The sequence below is a fragment of the Coregonus clupeaformis genome, chromosome 7 (assembly GCF_020615455.1).
Source record: "Coregonus clupeaformis isolate EN_2021a chromosome 7, ASM2061545v1, whole genome shotgun sequence".
In the NCBI taxonomy this organism is placed as follows: domain Eukaryota; kingdom Metazoa; phylum Chordata; class Actinopteri; order Salmoniformes; family Salmonidae; genus Coregonus; species Coregonus clupeaformis.
In genome coordinates, this window is record NC_059198.1 from 4,872,706 (window position 1) to 4,895,621 (window position 22,916).

General features: G+C 44.6%; 1 protein-coding gene across 1 annotated transcript in view; it reads left to right on the plus strand.

The window, feature by feature from the left end:
* Positions 1-20,199, plus strand: part of LOC121568812 (extracellular serine/threonine protein kinase FAM20C-like) — a 92,794-nt gene extending 72,595 nt beyond the window's left edge. Inside the window, exons 4-10 of the mRNA XM_041879248.1 lie at positions 2,869-2,961; positions 13,556-13,671; positions 16,142-16,322; positions 17,732-17,841; positions 17,966-18,047; positions 18,575-18,634; positions 19,020-20,199. Of these exons, the coding sequence (XP_041735182.1) occupies positions 2,869-2,961; positions 13,556-13,671; positions 16,142-16,322; positions 17,732-17,841; positions 17,966-18,047; positions 18,575-18,634; positions 19,020-19,293 (916 nt within the window). The 3' untranslated portion in view covers positions 19,294-20,199. The remainder of the gene's footprint in view (positions 1-2,868; positions 2,962-13,555; positions 13,672-16,141; positions 16,323-17,731; positions 17,842-17,965; positions 18,048-18,574; positions 18,635-19,019) is intronic.
* Positions 20,200-22,916: the final 2,717 nt, after the last annotated feature.

Below are 22,916 nucleotides of genomic sequence, written 5' to 3' on the forward strand. Positions count from 1 at the left end.
AAGGGATCATAGCTTTCACCTGGATTCACCTGGTCAATCTATGTCGTGTTCCTAATGTTTTGTACACTCAGTGTAGATGGAAATTAATATGACTTAATAGACAATGCATTTAGGTGGTTCATACCTTTTAATTACTTTTCAAGTTGTGAAGTGAGAAGCAGGTTTATTTTGAACTAGATGATCATGATACAGTCTTCCAGTTGTTATGCATCACAGTGTCGTTGAGGTATATCTATAGCAGACAGTCTGCGGCACATCCTGTAAGTTTATGCCCAACAGTGTGTGTGTGTGTGTGTGTATGTGTGTGTTTGTGCGTGTGTGCATCGTCTGGTGTGTAACAGACTGGCATTTGGTTCAGATTCATATCAATGTAATTACCTGGGCGAGCCTCAGCTGCTACTCCTTTACTGAGGCGTATTAATACAGCATGCTCCCGGCCCGTCACATTACAACCCTGTCAGTAAGACATCCCGCCGCCAAACCACAGCAGCTGTGGGCTCTAAGCTACCTCCTAGACAGGAAACTGCAGACAGGGTCGCTGTGACCATGGCAACCATTGTGCTGCTAATCAGTCAGGCCGGAGCAAAAGCGGGCGGCACTGTTCCACTGTTTTTAAAACGGCAACGGCACGAGAAGTAAGAGATGTTTAAACAGCAACAGCACTGGAATAGTTAGTGTTTTTGTTACTGCATTTGAATGAGAAGTTATAGACTGTTGATAAAACAGCAGAAGCATGTGGAGTTAGAGGATTCAGTATGTAGTTTGCAGTAGTAGTCACAGGAACGGTAGACGGTGTGTGTGTGCGTGTGTGTGTGTGTGTGCGGAGAGTGTAGGTTCCCCACTGTAGTAGCTCTCAGTGGAGTGTTCTTATCTAACTTCTGTTTGACAGCATGTTACTGGCGGCAGGTAGCTTAGTGGTTAAGAGCGTTGTGCTAGTAACCAAAAGGTTGCTGGTTCTAATCCCCGAGCCGACTAGGTGAAAAATCTGTTGATGTGCCCTTGAGCAAGGCACTTAACCCTAGTTGCTCTGGATAAGAGCGTCTGCTAAATGACCAATTTATTTTATTTTACTGACTGTGGCAGCCAGGCACGTCTTGACTTCTGAATGAAAGGCTCTTACCATTTCCATTAAGGCTACAGAAAAATACAGAAAGAGCACTTAAAATAATCTAGTGTTGATAAGGTGCTTGATATGCTGATTTAAATGGCAGGCAGCTATTTCACAGGTGCATTATGGTGTACAACCGCTATGAGGTCACCTATTCTGGGCCTACCCTTTCCTCAGATATCCCCCTGGGGGAATAGTTAGGCGGTGCGCAGTGTTGCCTTTTATACTCTCCTGAATCAGTCTGCCACATCTCATTTATTCCCCCTCCCTTCCACAAATAAAAACTCAATTTTGTTCCCTTTGGGTCGGGGGGGAAATTGAATGGATCATAATAGCGGCTGAGGGATTTACAGTTAAAAGGGAGCTTACCTGACATGTAAAGAATAGGATGTAAGATCTTTTCCATTACGGACTTGGAAGTGCTGGGGTTGACAGGCGAGGTAGATGCACTGCCGCCCTGCTCTGAGGTGTAATGGCTGGAGGGAGACGAAAGAGAGGAAGGGAAGGAGGGAGGAAGGAAGAAGGAGAAGAACAAAGGACTGAGTAAAGTGGAATATGGTCTGGGTTTAGCTGACTGGCTCGGTTTGTGCTAGCATAAGTTTGGTGGTAATGGGACTGGTTAAGGCCAGGTGTGAGTATCTGTGTGTGCGTCTGTCTGCATGCGTTCCTGTGTGCCTCCATGTACAGTACATGCTTGTGTGTGTGTCAGCATAGCATACACCTGGAGGTTATCTCCTTTAGATAAAACAAATATTGATGTATTATTGTCACATACACAGGATAGGTGCAGTGAAATGTGTTGTTTTACAAGGTCAGCCATAGTAGTACGGCACCCCTGGAGGAAATTAGGGTTAAGTGTCTTGCTCAAGGGCACATCAACAGATTGTTTTACCTTGTCAGCTACCTGCCACCCTAGATACTCTGTGCAGACAGACAGACAGCAGACAAAAAGAGACAGACAGACAGTATCAGCAGCACCAGCAACAGCAGGTGAGTCAGACCATGTTCCATGTATCCTGTCTGTCCTGTCTGTCTGTCCTGTCTGCCTGTCTGAAGGGCTGGAGGAGCTGCTACAGGATATGAACAGGAAACTCAAGCAGCCGTGTGGCTCACTGTACTCTACTGCTGGGTCCTGCTGTCTTAAACTGGCTGCGTCCCAAATGGCACCCTATTCCCTTTATGGTGTGCTAGGGAAAAGAGTGGCATTTCAGACATGCAAATCTAGGCAGCCTGCTCTCAAATTGGAATTAGAGCTCAAACTGGAACTATGAATGTAAGCTAGAGATATGCAGATAGATCCTAATGCAATCACTTGTGGAAAATCTTGGTTACTCGCATTCATAAAACTTTCACTACAGTGTTCTACTGTATCTGTTCAGTGGTGGAGAACTCCCGGTGCTAGCGGCCTTGAATGTTCAATCAATCAATCAAATGTGTTTTATTATGCCCTTTTTACATCAGCAGTTGTGCTTTACAGATACCAGCCTAAAACCACAAAGAGCAACCAATGCAGATGCAGAAGCACAGTGGTTAGGAAAAACTCCCTAGAAGGCTGGAACCTAGGAAGAAACCTAGAGGAACCAGGCTCCGAGGGGCCAGTCCTCTTCTGGCTGTGCCTGGTGGAGAGTACATGTGGTCATTAAGGTTACAGTAGATGACCAGCAGGGTCAAATAAAGACAGACAGTTGTACTTCATACTGAGCAGGATTTTGTTAACGCTAACATTCTTCTAACGGTGCCTCGACCTTTGTGTCTTCCAGGCAGACCAGGGAACAGGAGACACCCCCGGACTTCTTCTACTTTTCTGATCTGGAGAGACACAACGCTGAGATCGCTGCCTTTCATCTGGACAGGTGTGTGTGTGTGTGTGTGTGTGTGCATGTGTGCGTGCATGTGTGCGTGCGTGCGTGTTTTTGTGTGTGTGCGTGCATGTGTGCGTGCGTGTGTGTGTGCGTGTGTGTGCGTGTGTGTGTGCGTGCGTGTGCGTGCGTGTGTGCGTGCGTGTGTGTGTGTGCATGTCTGAGTGCATGTGTGTGCGTGTGTGCATGTGTGCATGCTTGGGTGTGTGTTTGTGTGTGTGTGCAGTATGCGTGAAGTTGTAGATATTTCCTGCATGACTAACACACCTCAAATGTTTATTCTTGTTTAAATTTTATTTTTTGGGGGGGTAGATCATCTTTAATACTGCAGATAGATTGTGGGTTCTATCAATGTAATTGTTTGCATCATTTCCAATCCCCCATATATATTTTGTTCATATTTCTTTTATATATATTTTCCTTTATTATTTTCCCCTAACCCTACCACCCCTCCCCTAATTGGAGTAAACTAATGGACAACAATATTTAGGCTTCTACTTCCAGCTTATACATACTATATACATTTTACGGACACGGTACATTTGACATAAATTATCTCTTCTTTCTTTTTTTTACCCCTCCCATCTATCTCTAAAAACCCTACAGTCTTGACTTATTTTTCAACTGTGCTGTGATGTTTCACAAAAGTTCTGAACCTTTCTATTCTCATAGTTTGCACTGATTCTAAATTAAAGATAAAAATCTTTACTAAAAGTACTATTATATTATTGATCGACTGACCATGGCTTTTCAAGTCACCCAGCAGTGCTATTTGCAAAGATAGCTTTAAGTAAATGTTGTGATTTTTCAGCCATTCCTGAACCTGCGACCAGAAACAAGCTGCATATGGGCAGTACCAAAACAAATGATCTAATGATTCTGTCTCTTCGCAGCAAAATCTGCAGAGCTGGGATGGTTGTATCCCCCATTTACATAACATTCTATTGCACTTATCAAGAGAACCTCCCTGCTCATCCCTACTGCCTCTGATTTGGCGGACTCACTAAACCCAAATGCTTCATTTGTAAATTATGTCTGAGTTTTGGAGTGTGCCCCTGACTATCCGTACATTTAAAAAACAAGAAAATTATGCTGTCTGGTTTGCTTAATATAAGGAATTTCAAATGATTTATACTTTTACTTTTGATAATTAAGTATAGTTTTGAAATTACATTTACTTTTGATACTTAAGTATATTTAAAATCAAATATTTTTAGACTTTTACTCAAGTAGTATTTTCCTGGGTGACTTTCACTTTTACTTGAGTCATTTTCTGTTACGGTATCTTGACTTTTACTCAAGTATGACAATTGGGTACTTTTCCCACCACTGGTCTACATTCTCACAGTATCTGTTCAGTATTTCATCCTTATCAGACCAGGTGTAAGAACATCAACACTTATCAACCCTAAGGTTATTCAGATTGGCACACACCACACACACACACACACATCTGTGCCTGGTTCCCTTGTTTTGGATAGAGGATGAAGCTCACTGTACTAGCAGGCTGGCAGGGTAGACGTTAAACAATGTGTTTACTATAGCCTGCTGCCCCCCTCTCTCTCTCTCTCTCTCTCTCTCTCTCTCTCTCTCTCTCTCTCTCTCTCTCTCTCTCTCTCTCTCTCTCTCTCTCTCTCTCTCTCTCTCTCTCTGTCTCTCTCTCTCTCTCTCTGTCCTCTCTCTCTCTGTCTCTCTCTCTCTCTCTCTCTCTCTCTCTCTCTCTCTCTCTCTCTCTATCTCTCTCTCACTCTCTCTCTCTCTCTCTCTCTCTCTCTCTCTCTCTCTCTCGCTCTCTCTCTCAATTCAATTTCAATTTCAATTTAAGGGCTTTATTGGCATGGGAAACGTGTGTTAACATTGCCAAAGCAAGTGAAGTAGATAGTAAACAAAAGTGAAATAAACAATAAATATTAACAGTAAACATTACACTCAGAAGTTTCAAAAGAATAAAGACATTTCAAATGTCATATTATGTATATATACAGTGTTGTAACAATGTGCAAATAGTTAAAGTACAAATGGGAAAATAAATAAACATAAATATGGGTTGTATTTACAATGGTGTTTGTTCTTCACTGGTTGCCCTTTTCTTGTGGCAACAGGTCACAAATCTTGCAGCTGTGATGGCACACTGTGGTTTTTCACCCAGTAGATAAGGGAGTTTATCAAAATTGGGTTTGTTTTCGAATTCTTTGTGGATCGCTGTAATCTGAGGGAAATATGTGTCTCTAATATGGTCATACATTTGGCAGGAGGTTAGGAAGTGCAGCTCAGTTTCCACCTCATTTTGTGGGCAGTGTGCACATAGCCTGTCTTCTCTTGAGAGCCAGGTCTGCCTACGGCGGCCTTTCTCAATAGCAAGGCTATGCTCACTGAGTCTGTACATAGTCAAAGCTTTCCTTAAGTTTGGGTCAGTCACAGTGGTCAAGTATTCTGCCACTGTGTACTCTCTGTTTAGGGCCAAATAGCATTCTAGTTTGCTCTGTTTTTTTGTTTGTTCTTTCCAATGTGTCAAGTAATTCTCTTTTTGTTTTCTCATGATTTGGTTGGGTCTAGTTGTGTTGTTGTTGTTGTTGTCCTGGGGCTGTGTGGGGTCTGTTTGTGTTTGTGAACAGAGCCCCAGGACAAGCTTACTTAGGGGACTCTTCTCCAAGTTCATCTCTCTGTAGGTGATGGCTTTGTTATGGAAGGTTTGGGAATCGCTTCCTTTTAAGTGGTTATAGAATTTAACGGCTCTTTTCTGGATTTTGATAATTAGCGGGTATTGGCCTAATTCTGCTCTGCATGCATTATTTGGTGTTTTACGTTGTACACGGAGGATGTTTTTGCAGAATTCTGCATGCAGAGTCTCAATTTGGTGTTTGTCCCATTTTGTGAATTCTTGGTTGGTGAGCGGACCCCAGACCTCAGAACCATAAAGGGCAATGGGTTCTATAACTGATTCAAATATTTTTAGCCAGATCCTAATTGGTATGTCAAATTTTATGTTCCTTTTGATGGCATAGAAGGCCCTTCTTGCCTTGTCTCTCAGATCGTTCACAGCTTTGTGGAAGTTACCTGTGGCGCTGATGTTTAGGCCGAGGTATGTATAGTTTTTGTGTGCTCTAGGGCAACGGTGTCTAGATGGAATTTGTATTTGTGGTCCTGGCAACTGGACCTTTTTGGAACACCATTATTTTTGTCTTACTGAGATTTACTGTCAGGGCCCAGGTCTGACAGAATCTGTGCAGAAGATCTAGGTGCTGCTGTAGGCCCTCCTTGGTTGGTGACAGAAGCACCAGATCGTCAGCAAACAGAAGACATTTGACTTCAGATTCTAGTAGGGTGAGGCCGGGTGCTGCAGACTGTTCTAGTGCCCTCGCCAATTCGTTGATATATATGTTGAAGAGGGTGGGGCTTAAACTGCATCCCTGTCTCACCCCCACGGCCCTGTGGAAAGAAATGTGTGTGTTTTTTGCCAATTTTAACCGCACACTTGTTGTTTGTGTACATGGATTTTATAATGTCGTATGTTTTTCCCCCAACCCCACTTTCCATCAATTTGTATAGCAGACCCTCATGCCAAATTGAGTCAAAAGCTTTTTTGAAATCAACAAAGCATGAGAAGACTTTGCCTTTGTTTTGGTTTGTTTGTTTGTCAATTAGGGTGTGCAGGGTGAATACGTGGTCTGTCGTATGGTAATTTGGTAAAAAGCCAATTTGACATTTGCTCAGTACATTGTTTTCACTGAGGAAATGAACTAGTCTGCTGTTAATGATAATGCAGAGGATTTTCCCAAGGTTGCTGTTGACGCATATCCCACGGTAGTTATTGGGGTCAAATTTGTCTCCACTTTTGTGGATTGGGGTGATCAGTCCTTGGTTCCAGATGTTGGGGAAGATGCCAGAGCTAAGGATGATGTTAAAGAGTTTAAGTATAGCTAATTGAAATTTGTGGTCTGTATATTTTATCATTTCATTGAGGATACCATCAACACCACAGGACTTTTTGGGTTGGAGGGTTTGTATTTTATCCTGTAGTTCATTCAATGTAATTGGAGAATCCAGTGGGTTCTGGTAGTCTTTAATAGTTGATTCTAAGATTTGCATTTGATCATGTATATTTTTTTGCTGTTTGTTCTCTGTTATAGGGCCAAAAAGATTGGAGAAGTGGTTTACCCATACATCTCCGTTTTGGATAGATAGCTCTTCGTGTTGTTGTTTGTTTAGTGTTTTCCAATTTTCCCAGAAGTGGTTAGAGTCTATGGATTCTTCAATTACATTGAGCTGATTTCTGACATGCTGTTCCTTCTTTTTCCGTAGTGTATTTCTGTATTGTTTTAGTGATTCACCATAGTGAAGGCGTAGGCTCAGGTTTTCTGGGTCTCTATGTTTTTGGTTGGATAGGTTTCTCAATTTCTTTCTTAGGTTTTTGCATTCTTCATCAAACCATTTATCACTGTTATTACTTTTCTTTGGTTTTCTGTTAGAGATTTTTAGATTTGATAGGGAAGCTGAGAGGTCAAATATACTGTTTAGGTTTTCTACTGCCAAGTTTACACCTTCACTATTACAGTGGAACGTTTTGTCCAGGAAGTTGTCTAGAATGGATTGAATTTGTTGTTTCCTAATTGTTTTTGGTAGGTTTCATCACTACTTTCCTTCCATCTATAGCATTTCTTAATATTATTCAGTTCTTTTGGCTTTGATGCCTCATGATTGAGTATTGCTCTGTTCAAGTAGACTGTGATTTTGCTGTGGTCTGATAGGGGTGTCAGTGGGCTGACTGTGAACGCTCTGAGAGACTCTGGGTTGAGGTCAGTGATAAAGTAGTCTACAGTACTACTGCCAAGAGATGAGCTATAGGTGTACCTACCATAGGAGTCCCCTCGAAGCCTACCATTGACTATGTACATACCCAGTGTGCGACAGAGCTGCAGGAGTCGTGACCCATTTTTGTTGGTTATGTTGTCGTAGTTGTGCCTAGGGGGCATATTGGGGAGGGAATGCTGTCACCTCCAGGTAGGTGTTTGTCCCCCCTGTGTGCTGAGGGTGTCAGGTTCTTGTCCAGTTCTGGCATTTAGGTCGCCACAGACTAGTACATGTCCCTGGGTCTGGAAATTATTGATTTCCTCCAGGATGGAGAAACTGTCTTCATTAAAGTATGGGGATTCTAGTGGGGGATATAGGTAGCACACAGGAGGACATTTTTCTCAGTTGAGATAATTTCCTTTTGAATTTCTAACCAAATGTAAAATGTTCCTGTTTTGATTAAATTAATAGAGTGAGTTAGGTCTGCTCTATACCAAATTAGCATACCCCCTGAGTCCCTTCCCTGTTTCACACCTGGTAGTTTGGTGGATGGGACTACCAGCTCTCTGTAACCTAGAGGGCAACCAGTGGGTCCGTCTCCTCTATACCATGTTTCTTGTAGGATGACAATGTCTGTATTTCCGATTTCTTTGGTGAAGTCCAGATTCCTGCTCTTTAGGCCAAAGGCAGATGACCTCAGGCCTTGGATATTCCAGGATGAAATAGTGAAGGCTTTGTGTTCCATAAAGTGTCTAATGTTGTTGGTTGTGTGGTTTGGCCTCAGGCCAGTAATTGTGAGCAGAGCCTGCTGAGCATCTGGTACATGCCATTGGCTTGGGCTAGTGTAAGAGTGGGTGTTGGGCCTGTTTGCCTGCTCACGGCCTGGGCGTATGTGTGACTTTCATGTTGAGGCCCTCTTTGTGGGAGTGGGGGGGCTTGGGGTGGGTAGGAGGGGCATAGGTCTGATCTGAGGGGGGCCTAAATGGGGTGTGGGCATGGTTGACTTGGGGGGAGTTAATTGGTTGGGGTGGGGGTGTAGATGTGGTTGATGGTGCTGTGGTCTGGATGTAGGTCCTCTCTGCGGGGTCCTCTATGTGTAGGTCCTGGGGGGTCCCGCAGGTCTGGGAGAGTGTCTCGCTGGTCTGGGCGGGGTGTCTGTTGATCTGTTGCTCCTGTGTGAGGTGTTGGGTCTGCGGTTGAGGGCGATATCCTTTAGGGTCCGGGCGAAGGTGGGCACTGCTGCCTTGTATAGGTGGACCTGGTCGTAAAGGCTGTTCACGTCCAGGGTGGAGTGGTGGGCCAGGAAGACATTTGGTTTTGATGCACAGTCACGGGAAATACTTGCGTTTACCCGCTGTATGGTAGCAGGGTGGAAGTATTTTCGTGGTAACAGGGTTGAGATAACCACTTGTGCGTTGGGGAAAGTAGAAGAAGCTTTTTCTATCACGCCCTTGAGTGATGTGGCCACCCTTTCCTGCTGTGTTCTCAGGTCGTTTGTGCCTGTGTGTATTATTATGTGGCTGGGTGATCCTAGTCGGTCCTTAGACAGAAGGTCTGGGTATTTGGACACCAGAGTTTAGACACTGTGTGTTTTGGAAAAAGTTTATTTTCTTGTATGTATTTCCCGTTTGAGTCCATAAGGAGTACAATCTGTGGCTTGTGTATGTCCTCAGTGGGTGTGGGGGGGTCGTCATGAGGGCTATCAGGGTGTCTGACTGGGGGGTTGCTCAGAGGGGTTGGGGTCCCCAGGGCTTGGGGTTCTTCATTTGTTTGTCTGGGTGTGATGTCGAGGCTATGGTCAGGGTCTAGGGTGTACTGTTCTGCTGCGGTGTCGAGACTTTGGCCAGGATCTGAGGTGGGCTGTTCTCTAATGGGTTGTTCAATGTCACCCGTCATCGTTCTCACCTTCTCCTCCAGCACTCTGATCCTCTCCTCTAGTGCTCTGTTCTTCTCCTGCTCCTGCTCTTTCTCCTGTTGATGTTGTCTCACCACAGTCCAGAGTGCAGACATGTCTCTCTCCACCTGCAGCTCTCCAGGTCTAGTTAAGGGGGTGTTGTTGTGCTGGACTGTTGTCTGGGTCTGTGCTGACTGGAGTGTGTTCACCTGCTGTTCCAGCTCCACCTGCCTTACCTCCAGCTGGGTGAATGTATCCTTCATTTCAATGAGGGAGTAGTACTCTGTGCTGGGAAGTTGAGTTTCTGCTTGGGGTTGCTCTGTGGGGTTATTTAATGAAGAGGTCTGGTCTGACCCGCTCGGGGTAGGGGTATCTTTCTCAAGGGACAGCTTCTCCTGCTGAGCTATTTCTTTGATTAGGTGAAAGTCCAGCTGGAACTGTTTGGTGTTGCCTTGAACCAAAACGGTTCCAGATTTATAGAGATTAATATTAGACGACTCAGAGTCCTCGTTGTCCAATATCCTGAGTTTCCACCCGTCGCTAACACCCCCCTCTTAACAGAGGGGTAGTGTGCTAGTATAGCACTGTGCCATGCCAGGGGATGGTCTGTGTGGAAGATAAGGTTGCTTATGTTCCCATTTTTATACAAATCAGCAAAAAGTGTCTCGTGCTTCCCCAAAAGAAGTTTCAATTTGTACTCTTTTCGTGTCTTGTCGTTTTTTACATTCAGAGGGTACTGTATTTTAATGACCTCTGAACAGTGGGGAGTGCTTCTAAGGCCTCTTCTAAGGCCTCTAGTTGGGGTAGACTGTACGACTCTCCTGCCATTGTTGGGCTCAAGGGCTTTGACACCTCTCACTTCACACGTCAGTGCTAATTGAAATTGTATCTCTTTGTAGCAAGCTTAAGCTTGGTAGCCTTAGAATTCAGTCCTTATAATATAAAATATATAATTGTAATGAATTTTTCTTCTTGGTTTTTGAAAGTGAAAAATAGCTTCATACTAAACATTACTCACTCAGTTCCAGGTTGGATGGTGTTTTCAGGTTTCTGTTTGTTTTCCAGAGCATTTGCTGTATAGTTTGAGAATAGTAATCCTTGGTAGTAGAAAGTTTTCCAGGTAATTCTGTCCAAAATCAGGTTGTAGGTTTGGAGTTTTGGTTTGGAATAAAGGTTATGTTGTGGAGGGTAGCATCCTGTATATGTCCCTGCCAAAAAATCCTACTTTATCTAACTCTAAATCTATATTTTTTGTTAAAAATGCAGGAGCAATGTCTTTGAGCTCTCTCTCTCTCTCTCTCTCTCTCTCTCAATTCAATTCAATTCAATTTAAGGGCTTTATTGGCATGGGAAACGTATGTTAACATTGCCAAAGCAAGTGAAGTAGATAGTAAACAAAAGTGAAATAAACAATAAATATTAACAGTAAACATTACACTCAGAAGTTTCAAAAGAATAAAGACATTTCAAATGTCATATTATGTATATATACAGTGTTGTAACAATGTGCAAAGAGTTAAAGTACAAATGGGAAAATAAATAAACATAAATATGGGTTGTATTTACAATGGTGTTTGTTCTTCACTGGTTGCCCTTTTCTTGTGGCAACAGGTCACAAATCTTGCAGCTGTGATGGCACACTGTGGTTTTTCACCCAGTAGATAAGGGAGTTTATCAAAATTGGGTTTGTTTTCGAATTCTTTGTGGATCGCTGTAATCTGAGGGAAATATGTGTCTCTAATATGGTCATACATTTGGCAGGAGGTTAGGAAGTGCAGCTCAGTTTCCACCTCATTTTGTGGGCAGTGTGCATATAGCCTGTCTTCTCTTGAGAGCCAGGTCTGCCTACGGCGGCCTTTCTCAATAGCAAGGCTCTCTCGCTCTCTCTCTCTCTCTCTCACACACACACTCTCTCACACACTAACACACTCTCTCTCACACACACACACACACACACACACACACAACCACACACACACACACACCCAAACACCCACCCACACACACACAACCCAGTGGAATGCCAGGCCGGGGCCAGAGGCATGTGTTTGTGTGGGCACAGTGGGCTGAGGAGAGGAAACCAAGGGACATGCCGATGCCAGCAGGGCATCATTTAGGGCAGGGAGGAGGTAACTCTGCTAGCCCCTAAAGAGCAGGTTGTATTTAGGTTGTTGTTAGGTTGTGTATGCCAAGCTGAGGCTGGCTATATGAATTACGGTCTTGTTGTTTGACCCAGGGCCGCACCATCTTCTGGACAGCAGCCTGTGGAACTCTGTGTTTGTGTCCCAAAGGGCACCCTATTCACTTTGTAGTGCATTACTTTTGACCAAGCAGTGCACTGCAAAGGGAATAGGGTGCCTTTTGGGACGCGGCCTCTCAATCTGAATAGCCAGAGGAATGTGTAGAAAGAGGAGAACAGGAGGAATTGTTTGGCTCTGTGTATAGCCTCTTCTCTTCACTCCCTCTATGGCTGGACAGTGGACACTGTTGATACACTTGCTTTTGAGAAATGTACAACGTGCTATCGTTATGCTGTGTAAGGGTTAACTCAAAGCCTTTCCACTTTCACACATTGTACCATTTTAATCTACACAGAGCAGTCCTCCCTATAGCCTACACTGTGCAGTACTCTACTCTACACTCTCTGTAAGCAGTACTCTACCCTTCAAGGTGGATGACAAGAGTGGGGTACAGAGAGAGAGAGAGAGCCTGGCTCCATACAGGAGTTCCTTTGTCATCTGGTTCATGGTGACTGTGCACTTTGAGCGGTTATAGCTCCTGAGAGCTTTCATCTGGTGGCTAGGGTTTCATCCTTGCAGCCCCACGCCCTGTCTCCCTGTCTGTCTCTCCCTAAGGGCTAAGACTTCAAGGTTACACACACACACACAAACCCACACTCACACACTCCGCTCCCAGGAGTCTAAGCCTCAGAGAGGTCATGCTGCAGGAAGCAACGACAAGGATGGTTAAAGAGGAATCGAATGAGTAGGAGGCCTGGTCCAGCTAGTGTGGCACACACACAGACACACACAGAAAAATTGTCAGACAAAGACATAGACAGAAATAAGGTCAGTTGGAAGAGAGGAAGGAAAAGAGAGAAAAGTTAAAGCAAGAACAGGACGCACAGAGAGAGAGAGGGGGGTAGAGTAAAGGGATGAGAGTGGGGGGAGAGAGGAAGAGGAAGAGACAGGTAGACAAAGAAAGAAGATGAGGAAGGAGATAGTATGAGAGAGAAGGAGAGCGAGAGAGAGAGAGAGAGAGAGAGAGAGAGAGAGAGAGAGTGAGAGAGAGCGAGAGTAGAGGAGAGGAGAGGAGAGGAGAGGAGCGAGGGAGAAAGAAGGAGGAATCCCAGTCTCTCAGCCCAGTGTGGTTTGAGCGACCGGATGCTGAAGTTCAATAAACACCACTTTAAAAGCCAATGAAAGGAGCTAAGAGATTGTACTGTAAAATAGATGAAGTATTAATAATATCTCACACACACTAGCAGGAAGAAAGAGGCCCGTACACACACACACACACATTTCACCGTTGGCACTTTGGATTGAAAATCATTCCTGGCTTCTCCCTTGAGCAGGAAATTGTGTCCCGTTTTTATGGCATATAATTTACAGATCTTTATTTGGGATAATAGTTATTGATGATGTGGTGAGGAAGGATATTCCGTCATGAAGCCCTAAAGTAAGGATCAAAAGGCCCTAAAACAATTATATCCCATCAGCATACGTGGTTCCATACACAGTGTGTTTTTGAAAACACAATAGTTTGTAGAACAATGGTGTCATATATAAATTCTTATTGAATTGATTTGCATTTCTCCTGGGTTTCCTAATGGGATTTTTCCAGACATCTCCATTATGTTTCATACTGATCTGATGTATATATATCTATGGTCTCCGCCCTCAGGATCCTAGACTTCCGGAGAGTTCCCCCGGTAGCGGGAAGACTGGTCAACATGACCAGGGAGATACGGGATGTGACCAGAGACAAAAAGCTCTGGAGGACCTTCTTCATCTCCCCAGGTAAACACACTGCTATTACATTCTCACAACGATCCCACAACATTCTTACAACTTTACAACAACATTCCCACAGAATACCTATGCAGTAGGGCAAACTCAAAACTTAGATGAGATATTTATTTATTGTCTGTTTCTCACAGATAACCTATTCCCACTATGGTTAGCATTACTATGTGGTCTTAGCAACAGCAGTAGTTGAGGGTAGTTTCCATACTTTATCATTTTGTTCAGGAGTGACTTCACCAGGAAAAACTCTGGTTCCTAGCTACTGTGCAGGCCTGTAGAGGAATCAGACTGGCAATTTAGATTACAACTCTGGTTCCTAGCTACTGTGTAGGCCTGTAGAGGAATCAGACTGGCGATTTAGATTACAACTCTGGTTCCTAGCTACTGTGTAGGCCTGTAGAGGAATCAGACTGGCGATTTAGATTACAACTCTGGTTCCTAGCTACTGTGTAGGCCTGTAGAGGAATCAGACTGGCAATTTAGATTACAACTCTGGTTCCTAGCTACTGTGTAGGCCTGTAGAGGAATCAGACTGGCAATTTAGATTACAACTCTGGTTCCTAGCTACTGTGTAGGCCTGTAGAGGAATCAGACTGGCGATTTAGATTACAACTCTGGTTCCTAGCTACTGTGTAGGCCTGTAGAGGAATCAGGCTGGTTATTTAGATTACAACTCTGGTTCCTAGCTACTGTGTAGGCCTGTAGAGGAATCAGACTGGCGATTTAGATTACAACTCTGGTTCCTAGCTACTGTGTAGGCCTGTAGAGGAATCAGGCTGGTTATTTAGATTACAACTCTGGTTCCTAGCTACTGTGTAGGCCTGTAGAGGAATCATGCTGGTTATTTAGATTACAACTCTGGTTCCTAGCTACTGTGTAGGCCTGTAGAGGAATCAGGCTGGTTATTTAGATTACAACTCTGGTTCCTAGCTACTGTGTAGGCCTGTAGAGGAATCAGGCTGGTTATTTAGATTACAACTCTGGTTCCTAGCTACTGTGTAGGCCTGTAGAGGAATCAGACTGGCGATTTAGATTAAAACTCTGGTTCCTAGCTACTGTGTAGGCCTGTAGAGGAATCAGACTGGCGATTTAGATTACAACTCTGGTTCCTAGCTACTGTGTTGGCCTGTATAGGAATCAGGCTGGTTATTTAGATTTACCTCTAGTCAACAGTAGTGTATTGTGTATTCACTATGCAGTATACAGCTTAGTGGAATTTATTTGCAGGAACAACACAGAAAAACACAGAATCTCCAGGGAGTCCCCCCAACACACACACACACACACTTCAAAAACATTTCTGAAAACAAGCGAACTGCAAAGCACAATAATTCACCAGAAAGACTCCTATTTAGAGGCTGGATCCAAGTCCTACCCTAACAAGGAATCTGATCAATAATTCCCTTTAGCTTAGTGGCTCAGTGCTTGGCCAGTGGTGGTGAGGAACACAGACAGACAGACAGACAGACAGACAGACAGACAGACAGACAGACAGACAGACAGACAGACAGACAGACAGACAGACAGACAGACAGACAGACAGACAGACAGACAGACAGACAGACAGACAGACAGACAGACAGACAGACACAAATACACACACACACAGAACACACATCTGTCAAAGGTAACCTAATCATCCTCATAGATTAGTTGTTAAAGCTCTTATCCGACAGACGGACGGAACAATCTCAAGCCCTCTGTCTATTACTTTGTCCATCATTCAGTCCTTTCAATCCCACTTTACATGAACTGAGCGAAAACCCAATGTTTTTACATTGTACTGATACAGGCATGTACCATGTAGACTGGTTTGACAGGGACTTAGCAAAGAGGCCCTTTGCATTAAATTGGAAGTTCAGTATGTTACAAATGAATGTTTGACGGTTCCCCACCCAGACATGAGTTGGTGGTTAAAGTTAGTTACATTTCGTAGTGGCTCTTTCAAGAAAACCGAGTGTACAGTTTCTCTTGGCCCATAGGCTACTTTCAATGTGAGGAACCATCTAAGATGAAATTGTAAAACACTGGACTTCCCCTTTAATGTAAAGGGCCGTTGCTGAGTTCTGAACTTCTAATACCTGTCTTCAGACTGTCTGTTAGATCCCCATACAGCCCAGTGAACAGCTATGTGGAATAACAGAGGCCATTCTATCTGACAGGAGATTACCGCTAGACTCAGACAGTTTGCTGACTCAGCACTCGTCTCCCTACCTCCCTGAACCCAAGATTAAGAAACCAATACCAGTCTGGCTCTACAACACCCTGCCAGCTTCCTCTCTGTACCTGTCTGTCTGTCTGTCTCACTCTTTCTCTCTCGCTCTCTCTCTCTCTCTCTCTCTCTCTCGCTTTCTCACATCTCTCTCACACAGACACACACATACAGACACACACACTGTCCCCCTCTCCTCTTCCCTTGCTCCCCTGCTGCCAACTAAAACCCAGTGTTTTCCTCTCTCCCCAGCCAATAACATCTGTTTCTACGGCGAGTGCTCCTACTACTGCTCTACTGAGCATGCTCTGTGTGGGAAGCCGGACCAGATCGAGGGTTCTCTGGCTGCCTTCCTGCCAGACCTGGCCCTGGCCAAACGTAAGACCTGGAGGAACCCTTGGAGACGATCCTACCATAAACGCAAGAAAGCCGAGTAAGAGACAAGCACTCCTTCCAGAAATGCAAGAACATGCATATACCCTTATAGAGGACAAGAAAGCAGAGTAAAACACACAGCATATACCCTTATAGAGAACAAGGAAGTAGAGTAAAACACACAGAATATACCCTTATAGAGAACAAGGAAGTAGAGTAAAACACACAGCATATACCCTTATAGAGAACAAGGGAGTAGAGTAAAACACACAGCATATACCCTTATAGAGAACAAGAAAGTAGAGTGTAATGAAGGGCAGCAAGTTATGCATATCAGCCCTTCCCCATACCTTAATCTCTCTGTCTCCCCCTACATCTCCTTATCTTCCTCAATCTCTTCTTCAATTCCTCCTATATCTTGCCCTCTCATTTTATCTCTTTATTTCTTTCTCCCCCTCAATACTTCATTTTTCCTTCTCTACCTTCTGCTTCTCTCTCACTTGTACTTGTTTTCTTATTCTGTGTCTCGGTGTCCCTCTCCCTCTCTATCGCTCCCAATCTCCCTTTCTGCCTATCTTGCATATCTCTCTCTCTCTCTCTCTCTCTCTCGCTCTCTCTCTCTCTCTCTCTCTCTCTCTCTCTCTCTCTCTCTCTCTCTCTCTCTCTCTCTCTCTATTTATCTACCTTCCATAACTATGTACCCTTTATATATAAGGTCACCTCACACCCCCTGATTACCCAGAGTTCACTGGGGTTCACCAGATGACACCTCATTACACAAGGTGCCATGGCATGCCCTATCAGGAAGTGACTCAGCAGGAACAGCCAGTGCTCGCAGGAAAACACATTTCTCCAGATCCCCACCTCTGATAAAAACAGGTAGATTGGTGTTGCAGGAGAAGTAGCAGCTCATTATAAACTGAGTTAGGGTCTTCTCTCACTTCCTTGTTCCTGTGTTCTTTGATTAGATCAACAGAGTGCAGAGAGGGAACATGGAATGACTCCATCTACTTTATTTGATACTTTCACCGTCTATCTATCTGTCCATCTCCCTCCCATTCACTCTCCCTCCCACCCCTTCCTCCCTCTCTCCTTCTCCTCTTGTCAAGTGTTCTGACAGCTCCACAGTTGCTGTGTGCCTCCCTGCTCTGCTGTCGAGCAGCAGGGATCTGTCCTTAACAACACACACACAGCACACACACAGGCATGCAGGCACACAAACACACACACATACACACACATCGTGGCTCAACAGGAAGGGAGGGGAGCTAGCTAAAGGGACTGGACCAAACAAAGCCTCTCACACTAGCTAAATGTCACTCTGTCTGTCTGTGTGTGTGTGTGTGTGTGTGTGTGTGTGTGTGTGTGTGTGTGTGTGTGTGTGTGTGTGTGTGTGTGTGTGTGTGTGTGTGTGTGTGTGTGTGTGTGTGTGTGTGTGTGCACGTGTGCGATCGGTTGTGTGGTCAGGTGGGAGGTGGACCCAGACTACTGTGACGAGGTAAAGCAGACTCCTCCCTATGACCGCGGCTCTCGCCTGCTGGACATCATGGACATGACCATCTTTGACTTCCTCATGGGTGAGGACAGAAGCTCCATTACACGCTATTCCCTCCACTGCACTCTATTCCCTATATAGACATTCTTGGTGAATAGGGGTCCTCTTTTCCTGTGTATATTAATGTTGTTTACCTCTGTATCCAGGTAACATGGACCGGCACCATTATGAGACCTTTGAGAAGTTTGGAAACGAGACATTCATCATCCATCTGGACAATGGAAGAGGGTGAGGAGAAAACACAGAACATCTCAACCCTTTTCATCTGTTCTCTAGGCAACTGGTAATGTCTGATTTGTCACATAGCCTTTTAAAACTCTCTTTCTATAACTTCAGTTCTGAGTTGTTACACTAAGCAACAGGACATAGCAACAGCTCAAAGCAAAGGCATAACAAATGTTTTAAAGGTATTTTTAAGGTCTGAGGTACGCTGTGCATTTCAGAATCAAGCTACAAAGGCATGTGGAAAAACTCTCAGTCCCTGACTGACACTCAATGGGAAGGGAATGTGAGTTGAATGTTCCATGAGAATAGAATGTTCAGGACTCTGGAGCTTAGCTTTCAGTCTGATGGCTTTCTCACCGATCCTGAAAGATGTACTGCTTTTGGTGGCTGTGAGACAGTCTGTGAGAAACACAGACCAAGGTGTTGTATTATCAGCCAGTGAGTGGTGTTGCTTGGCTCACCTCTCTCCTCTCCTGTCCTTTCTCCTCTCTCCTCCTCTCCTCTCGTTTCTGCTCCTCTCTTCTTTGCAGGTTTGGGAAACACTCCCACGACGAGCTCTCCATCCTGGTGCCTCTGAGCCAATGCTGCAGGTCAGCATCTGTTATTTTACCTTCTCTCTCTCTCTCTCTCTCTCTCTCTCTCTCTCTCTCTCTCTCTCTCTCTCTCTCTCTCTCTCTCTCTCTCTCTCTCTCTCTCCATCATAACACACACTCTTGTGTAAACTGCTTGCTTGCGCAGTCTCACTTTTTCATTACGATTGCAAAATGTGCAAGTATAATTAGTGTGCTTTTCTTCTTTTGAAGCATGTTTCCCTTTATATTCCTAGGATTCTTACTAGATGTACAAGTGCATCCCTTTTTAAGAAGTCCATCTCTAAAGTAAGACCTCTTGCCTCTCCGCCTTCCTCCCTTACCCCTCCCCTCCCTCTCTCCCCTCCTCTCCCCCTCCCTCTCTCCCCTCCTCCCCGCCCCACAGAGTGAGGAAGTCGACCCACCTGCGTCTGCAGCTGTTGGCCAAGGAGAAGTACCAGCTGAGCCGTCTGATGGAGGAGTCCCTGCTGCGTGACCGCCTCCACCCCATCCTCATCCAGCCCCACCTGGAGGCCATGGACCGAAGGCTGCGCCTGGTGCTCCAGGTCCTGGCTGTCTGTGTGGAGAAGGAGGGCTACAGTAACGTGGTGGAGGTGGACTACAGAGGAGCCAGAAGGGGCAGGGACACAGCCACCCACAGGAATCCAGGGCACAGGTAGTGAGGCCTAGCTAGGAGGAGAGGGAGATGGGAGGTGGAGTGGTGATACCCCTGGTTCTCGCCGTTCTCCCCATCCTGGACCTCCAAAGAAACTACCATTGATGGTGAACCAACCATGGGTGTCTGGTCTTACGGAGAGACTGGATCCTGGATCCTGTTACTGTGCGGGAACCGCCATTTTGAATTCAGTGAATTCTGAGACTTGCCGTCAATGCCTCTATGGAAACTCCCATGTATGAGTGTTTATATATAGGTACTGTTGGTCCACAGATATAGCAGTGAGCTGAGGAGAGAAGAGGCCTGTTCTTTTTAAGTACAGATGTTTTATTACTTCTCTTGGACATGATAAAGTGGAACCATTTAGATTTTACTTTGTTGGTTTTCTTATGTTATGTTTTTTGGGTTGTTTGAATGCGAATGCTGTCATTGTTTGCTCGGGTTTGCGCTAAGCTAGCTACAGTATCTTTGTGTTACGCAACCAAATTAGATTTTACTTTAACAAGTTAAAATGTGGTTTGAGCTTTATTCGTGCACAGTAACTGGAGGAATGGAATATAAGGTTTATAAAGCTTTAATTTTAGAGGGAGTGTATGAAAATAATATAGTATATTGCTATGATAAATCTCAGTGTGACCATTACTTATCAGTTGCCTCCATTTTCAACCCGTCACTATCTATGACAATGCTTTACGCTTCCATTACTATGAGACATTATACAGGAGGATGTTTACGGTACAGAAATTACCTGGTATTTACTAAGAAATTACATGGTAAAATGGTAATTGCACAGTAATACCCCATTAATTAATACATAAAGTACTCGTTTGGTACTTTGGGATTCAAACAAATCAATCAATTTTATTTTATATAGCCCTTCTTACATCAGCTAATATCTCGAAGTGCTGTACAGAAACCCAGCCTAAAACCCCAAACAGCTAGTAATGCAGGTGTAGAAGCACGGTGGCTAGGAAAAACTCCCTAGAAAGGCGAAAACCTAGGAAGAAACCTAGAGAGGAACCAGGCTATGAGGGGTGGCCAGTCCTCTTCTGGCTGTGCCGGGTGAAGATTATAACAGAACCATGCCAAGATGTTCAAAAATGTTCATAAGTGACAAGCATGGTCAAATAATAATCAGGAATAAATCTCAGTTGGCTTTTCATAGCCGATCATTAAGAGTTGAAAACAGCAGGTCTGGGACAGGTAGGGGTTCCATAACCGCAGGCAGAACAGTTGAAACTGGAATAGCAGCAAGGCCAGGCGGACTGGGGACAGCAAGGAGTCACCACGGCCGGTAGTCCCGACGTATGGTCCTAGGTGCTCAGGTCTCTCAGTTGGCTTTTCATAGCCGATCATTAAGAGTTGAAAACAGCAGGTCTGGGACAGGTAGGGGTTTCGTAACCGCAGGCAGAACAGTTGAAACTGGAATAGCAGCAAGGCCAGGCGGACTGGGGACAGCAAGGTGTCATCATGCCCGGTAGTCCTGACGTATGGTCCTAGGGCTCAGGTTCTCAGAGAGAAAGAGAGAACGAGAGAATTAGAGAGAGCATACTTAAATTCACACAGGACACTGGATAAGACAGGAGAAGTACTCCAGGTATAACCAACTAACCCCAGCCCCCCGACACATAAACTACTGCAGCATAAATACTGGAGGCTGAGACAGGAGCGGTCCGGAGACACTGTGGCCCCATCCGAAGAAACCCCGGATAGGGCCAAACAGGAAGGATATAACCCCACCCACTCTGCCAAAGCACAGCCCCCCGCACCACTAGAGGGATATCCTCAACCACCAACTTACAATCCTGAGACAAGGCCGAGTATAGCCCACAGAGGTCTCCACCACAGCACAAACCAAGGGGGGCGCCAACCCAGACAGGAAGATCACGTCAGTAACTCAACCCACTCAAGTGACGCACCCCTCCCAGGGACGGCATGAAAGAGCACCAGCAAGCCAGTGACTCAGCCCCTGCAACAGGGTTAGAGGCAGAGAACCCCAGTGGAGAGGGGAACCGGCCCGGCAGAGACAGCAAGGGCTGTTCGTTGCTCCAGAGCCTTTCCGTTCACCTTCACACTCCTGGGCCAGACTACACTCAATCATATGACCTACTGAAGAGATAAGTCTTCAGTAAAGACTTAAAGGTTGAGACCGAGTCTGCGTCTCTCACATGGGTAGGCAGACTGTTCCATAAAAATGGAGATCTATAGGAGAAAGCCCTGCCTCCCGCTGTTTGCTTAGAAATTCTAGGGACAATTAGGAGGCCTGCGTCTTGTGACCGTAGCGTACGTATTGGTATGTACGGCAGGACCAACTCGGAAAGATAGGTAGGAGCAAGCCCATGTAACGCTTTATAGGTTAACAGTAAAACCTTGAAATCAGCCCTTGCCTTAACAGGAAGCCAGTGTAGGGAAGCTAGCACTGGAGTAATATGATCAAATTTCTTGGTTCTAGTCAGGATTCTAGCAGCCGTATTTAGCACTAACTGAAGTTTATTTAGTGCTTTATCCGGGTAGCCGGAAAATAGAGCATTGCAGTAGTCTAACCTAGAAGTAACAAATGCATGGATTAATTTTTCTGCATCATTTTTGGACAGAAAATTTCTGATTTTTGCAATGTTACGTAGATGGAAAAAAGCTGTCCTTGAAACAGTCTTGATATGTTCGTCAAAAGAGAGATCAGGGTCAAGAGTAACGCCGAGGTCCTTCACAGTTTTATTTGAGACGACTTTACAACCATCAAGATGAATTGTCAGATTTAACAGAAGATCTCTTTGTTTCTTGGGACCTAGAACAAGCATCTCTGTTTTGTCCGAGTTTAAAAGTAAAAAGTTTTCAGCCATCCACTTCCTTATGTCTGAAACACAGGCTTCTAGCGAGGGCAATTTTGGGGCTTCACCATGTTTCATTGAAATGTACAGCTGTGTGTCATCCGCATAGCAGTGAAAGTTAACATTATGTTTTCGAATAACATCCCCAAGAGGTAAAATATATAGTGAAAACAATAGTGGTCCTAAAACGGAACCTTGAGGAACACCGAAATGTACAGTTGATTTGTCGGAGGACAGACCATTCACAGAGACAAACTGATATCTTTCCGACAGGTAAGATCTAAACCAGGCCAGAACTGCTATAGACACCATTTTGAAGCAGATAGTTCCCAATTGTGGTGAATTTTAAGCATAAAGTATAGCGTAAGCACCAGAAAGAACTCAGTGATGCCACATAGTTTCCTAGTAAGAACCACCTAAATACCAATCGAAGCAGTACACCATTAAATAAAGTGCTACCGGTTTCCTTTTCAATAAAGCTTTCAGTTCAACTTAAATTCAGCGTTCAAAGCCTGGATGGAAGCAGCTCTCTTACACAAGGGCTCTTAAACAAGCACCTCTCAGCAGCCCATAAGTTGACTAGCATTGAGTGCCCTTGCCCTCATCCATTAAAATTAGATATCGTTCAATCTTTCCATTTCTTTTCATCAAAGACCTCCATCAAAATGTGTCACTCGTTCATGGTTGGCACTTAAGATAATTGCTGCCCCATTTATTCAGAAATTCAGCGTTTTTGACTGAGGAACTTCTAAATCAATGCTTTGCTGGAATGGCTGGAATGAAAACATGCTGTGTGGCT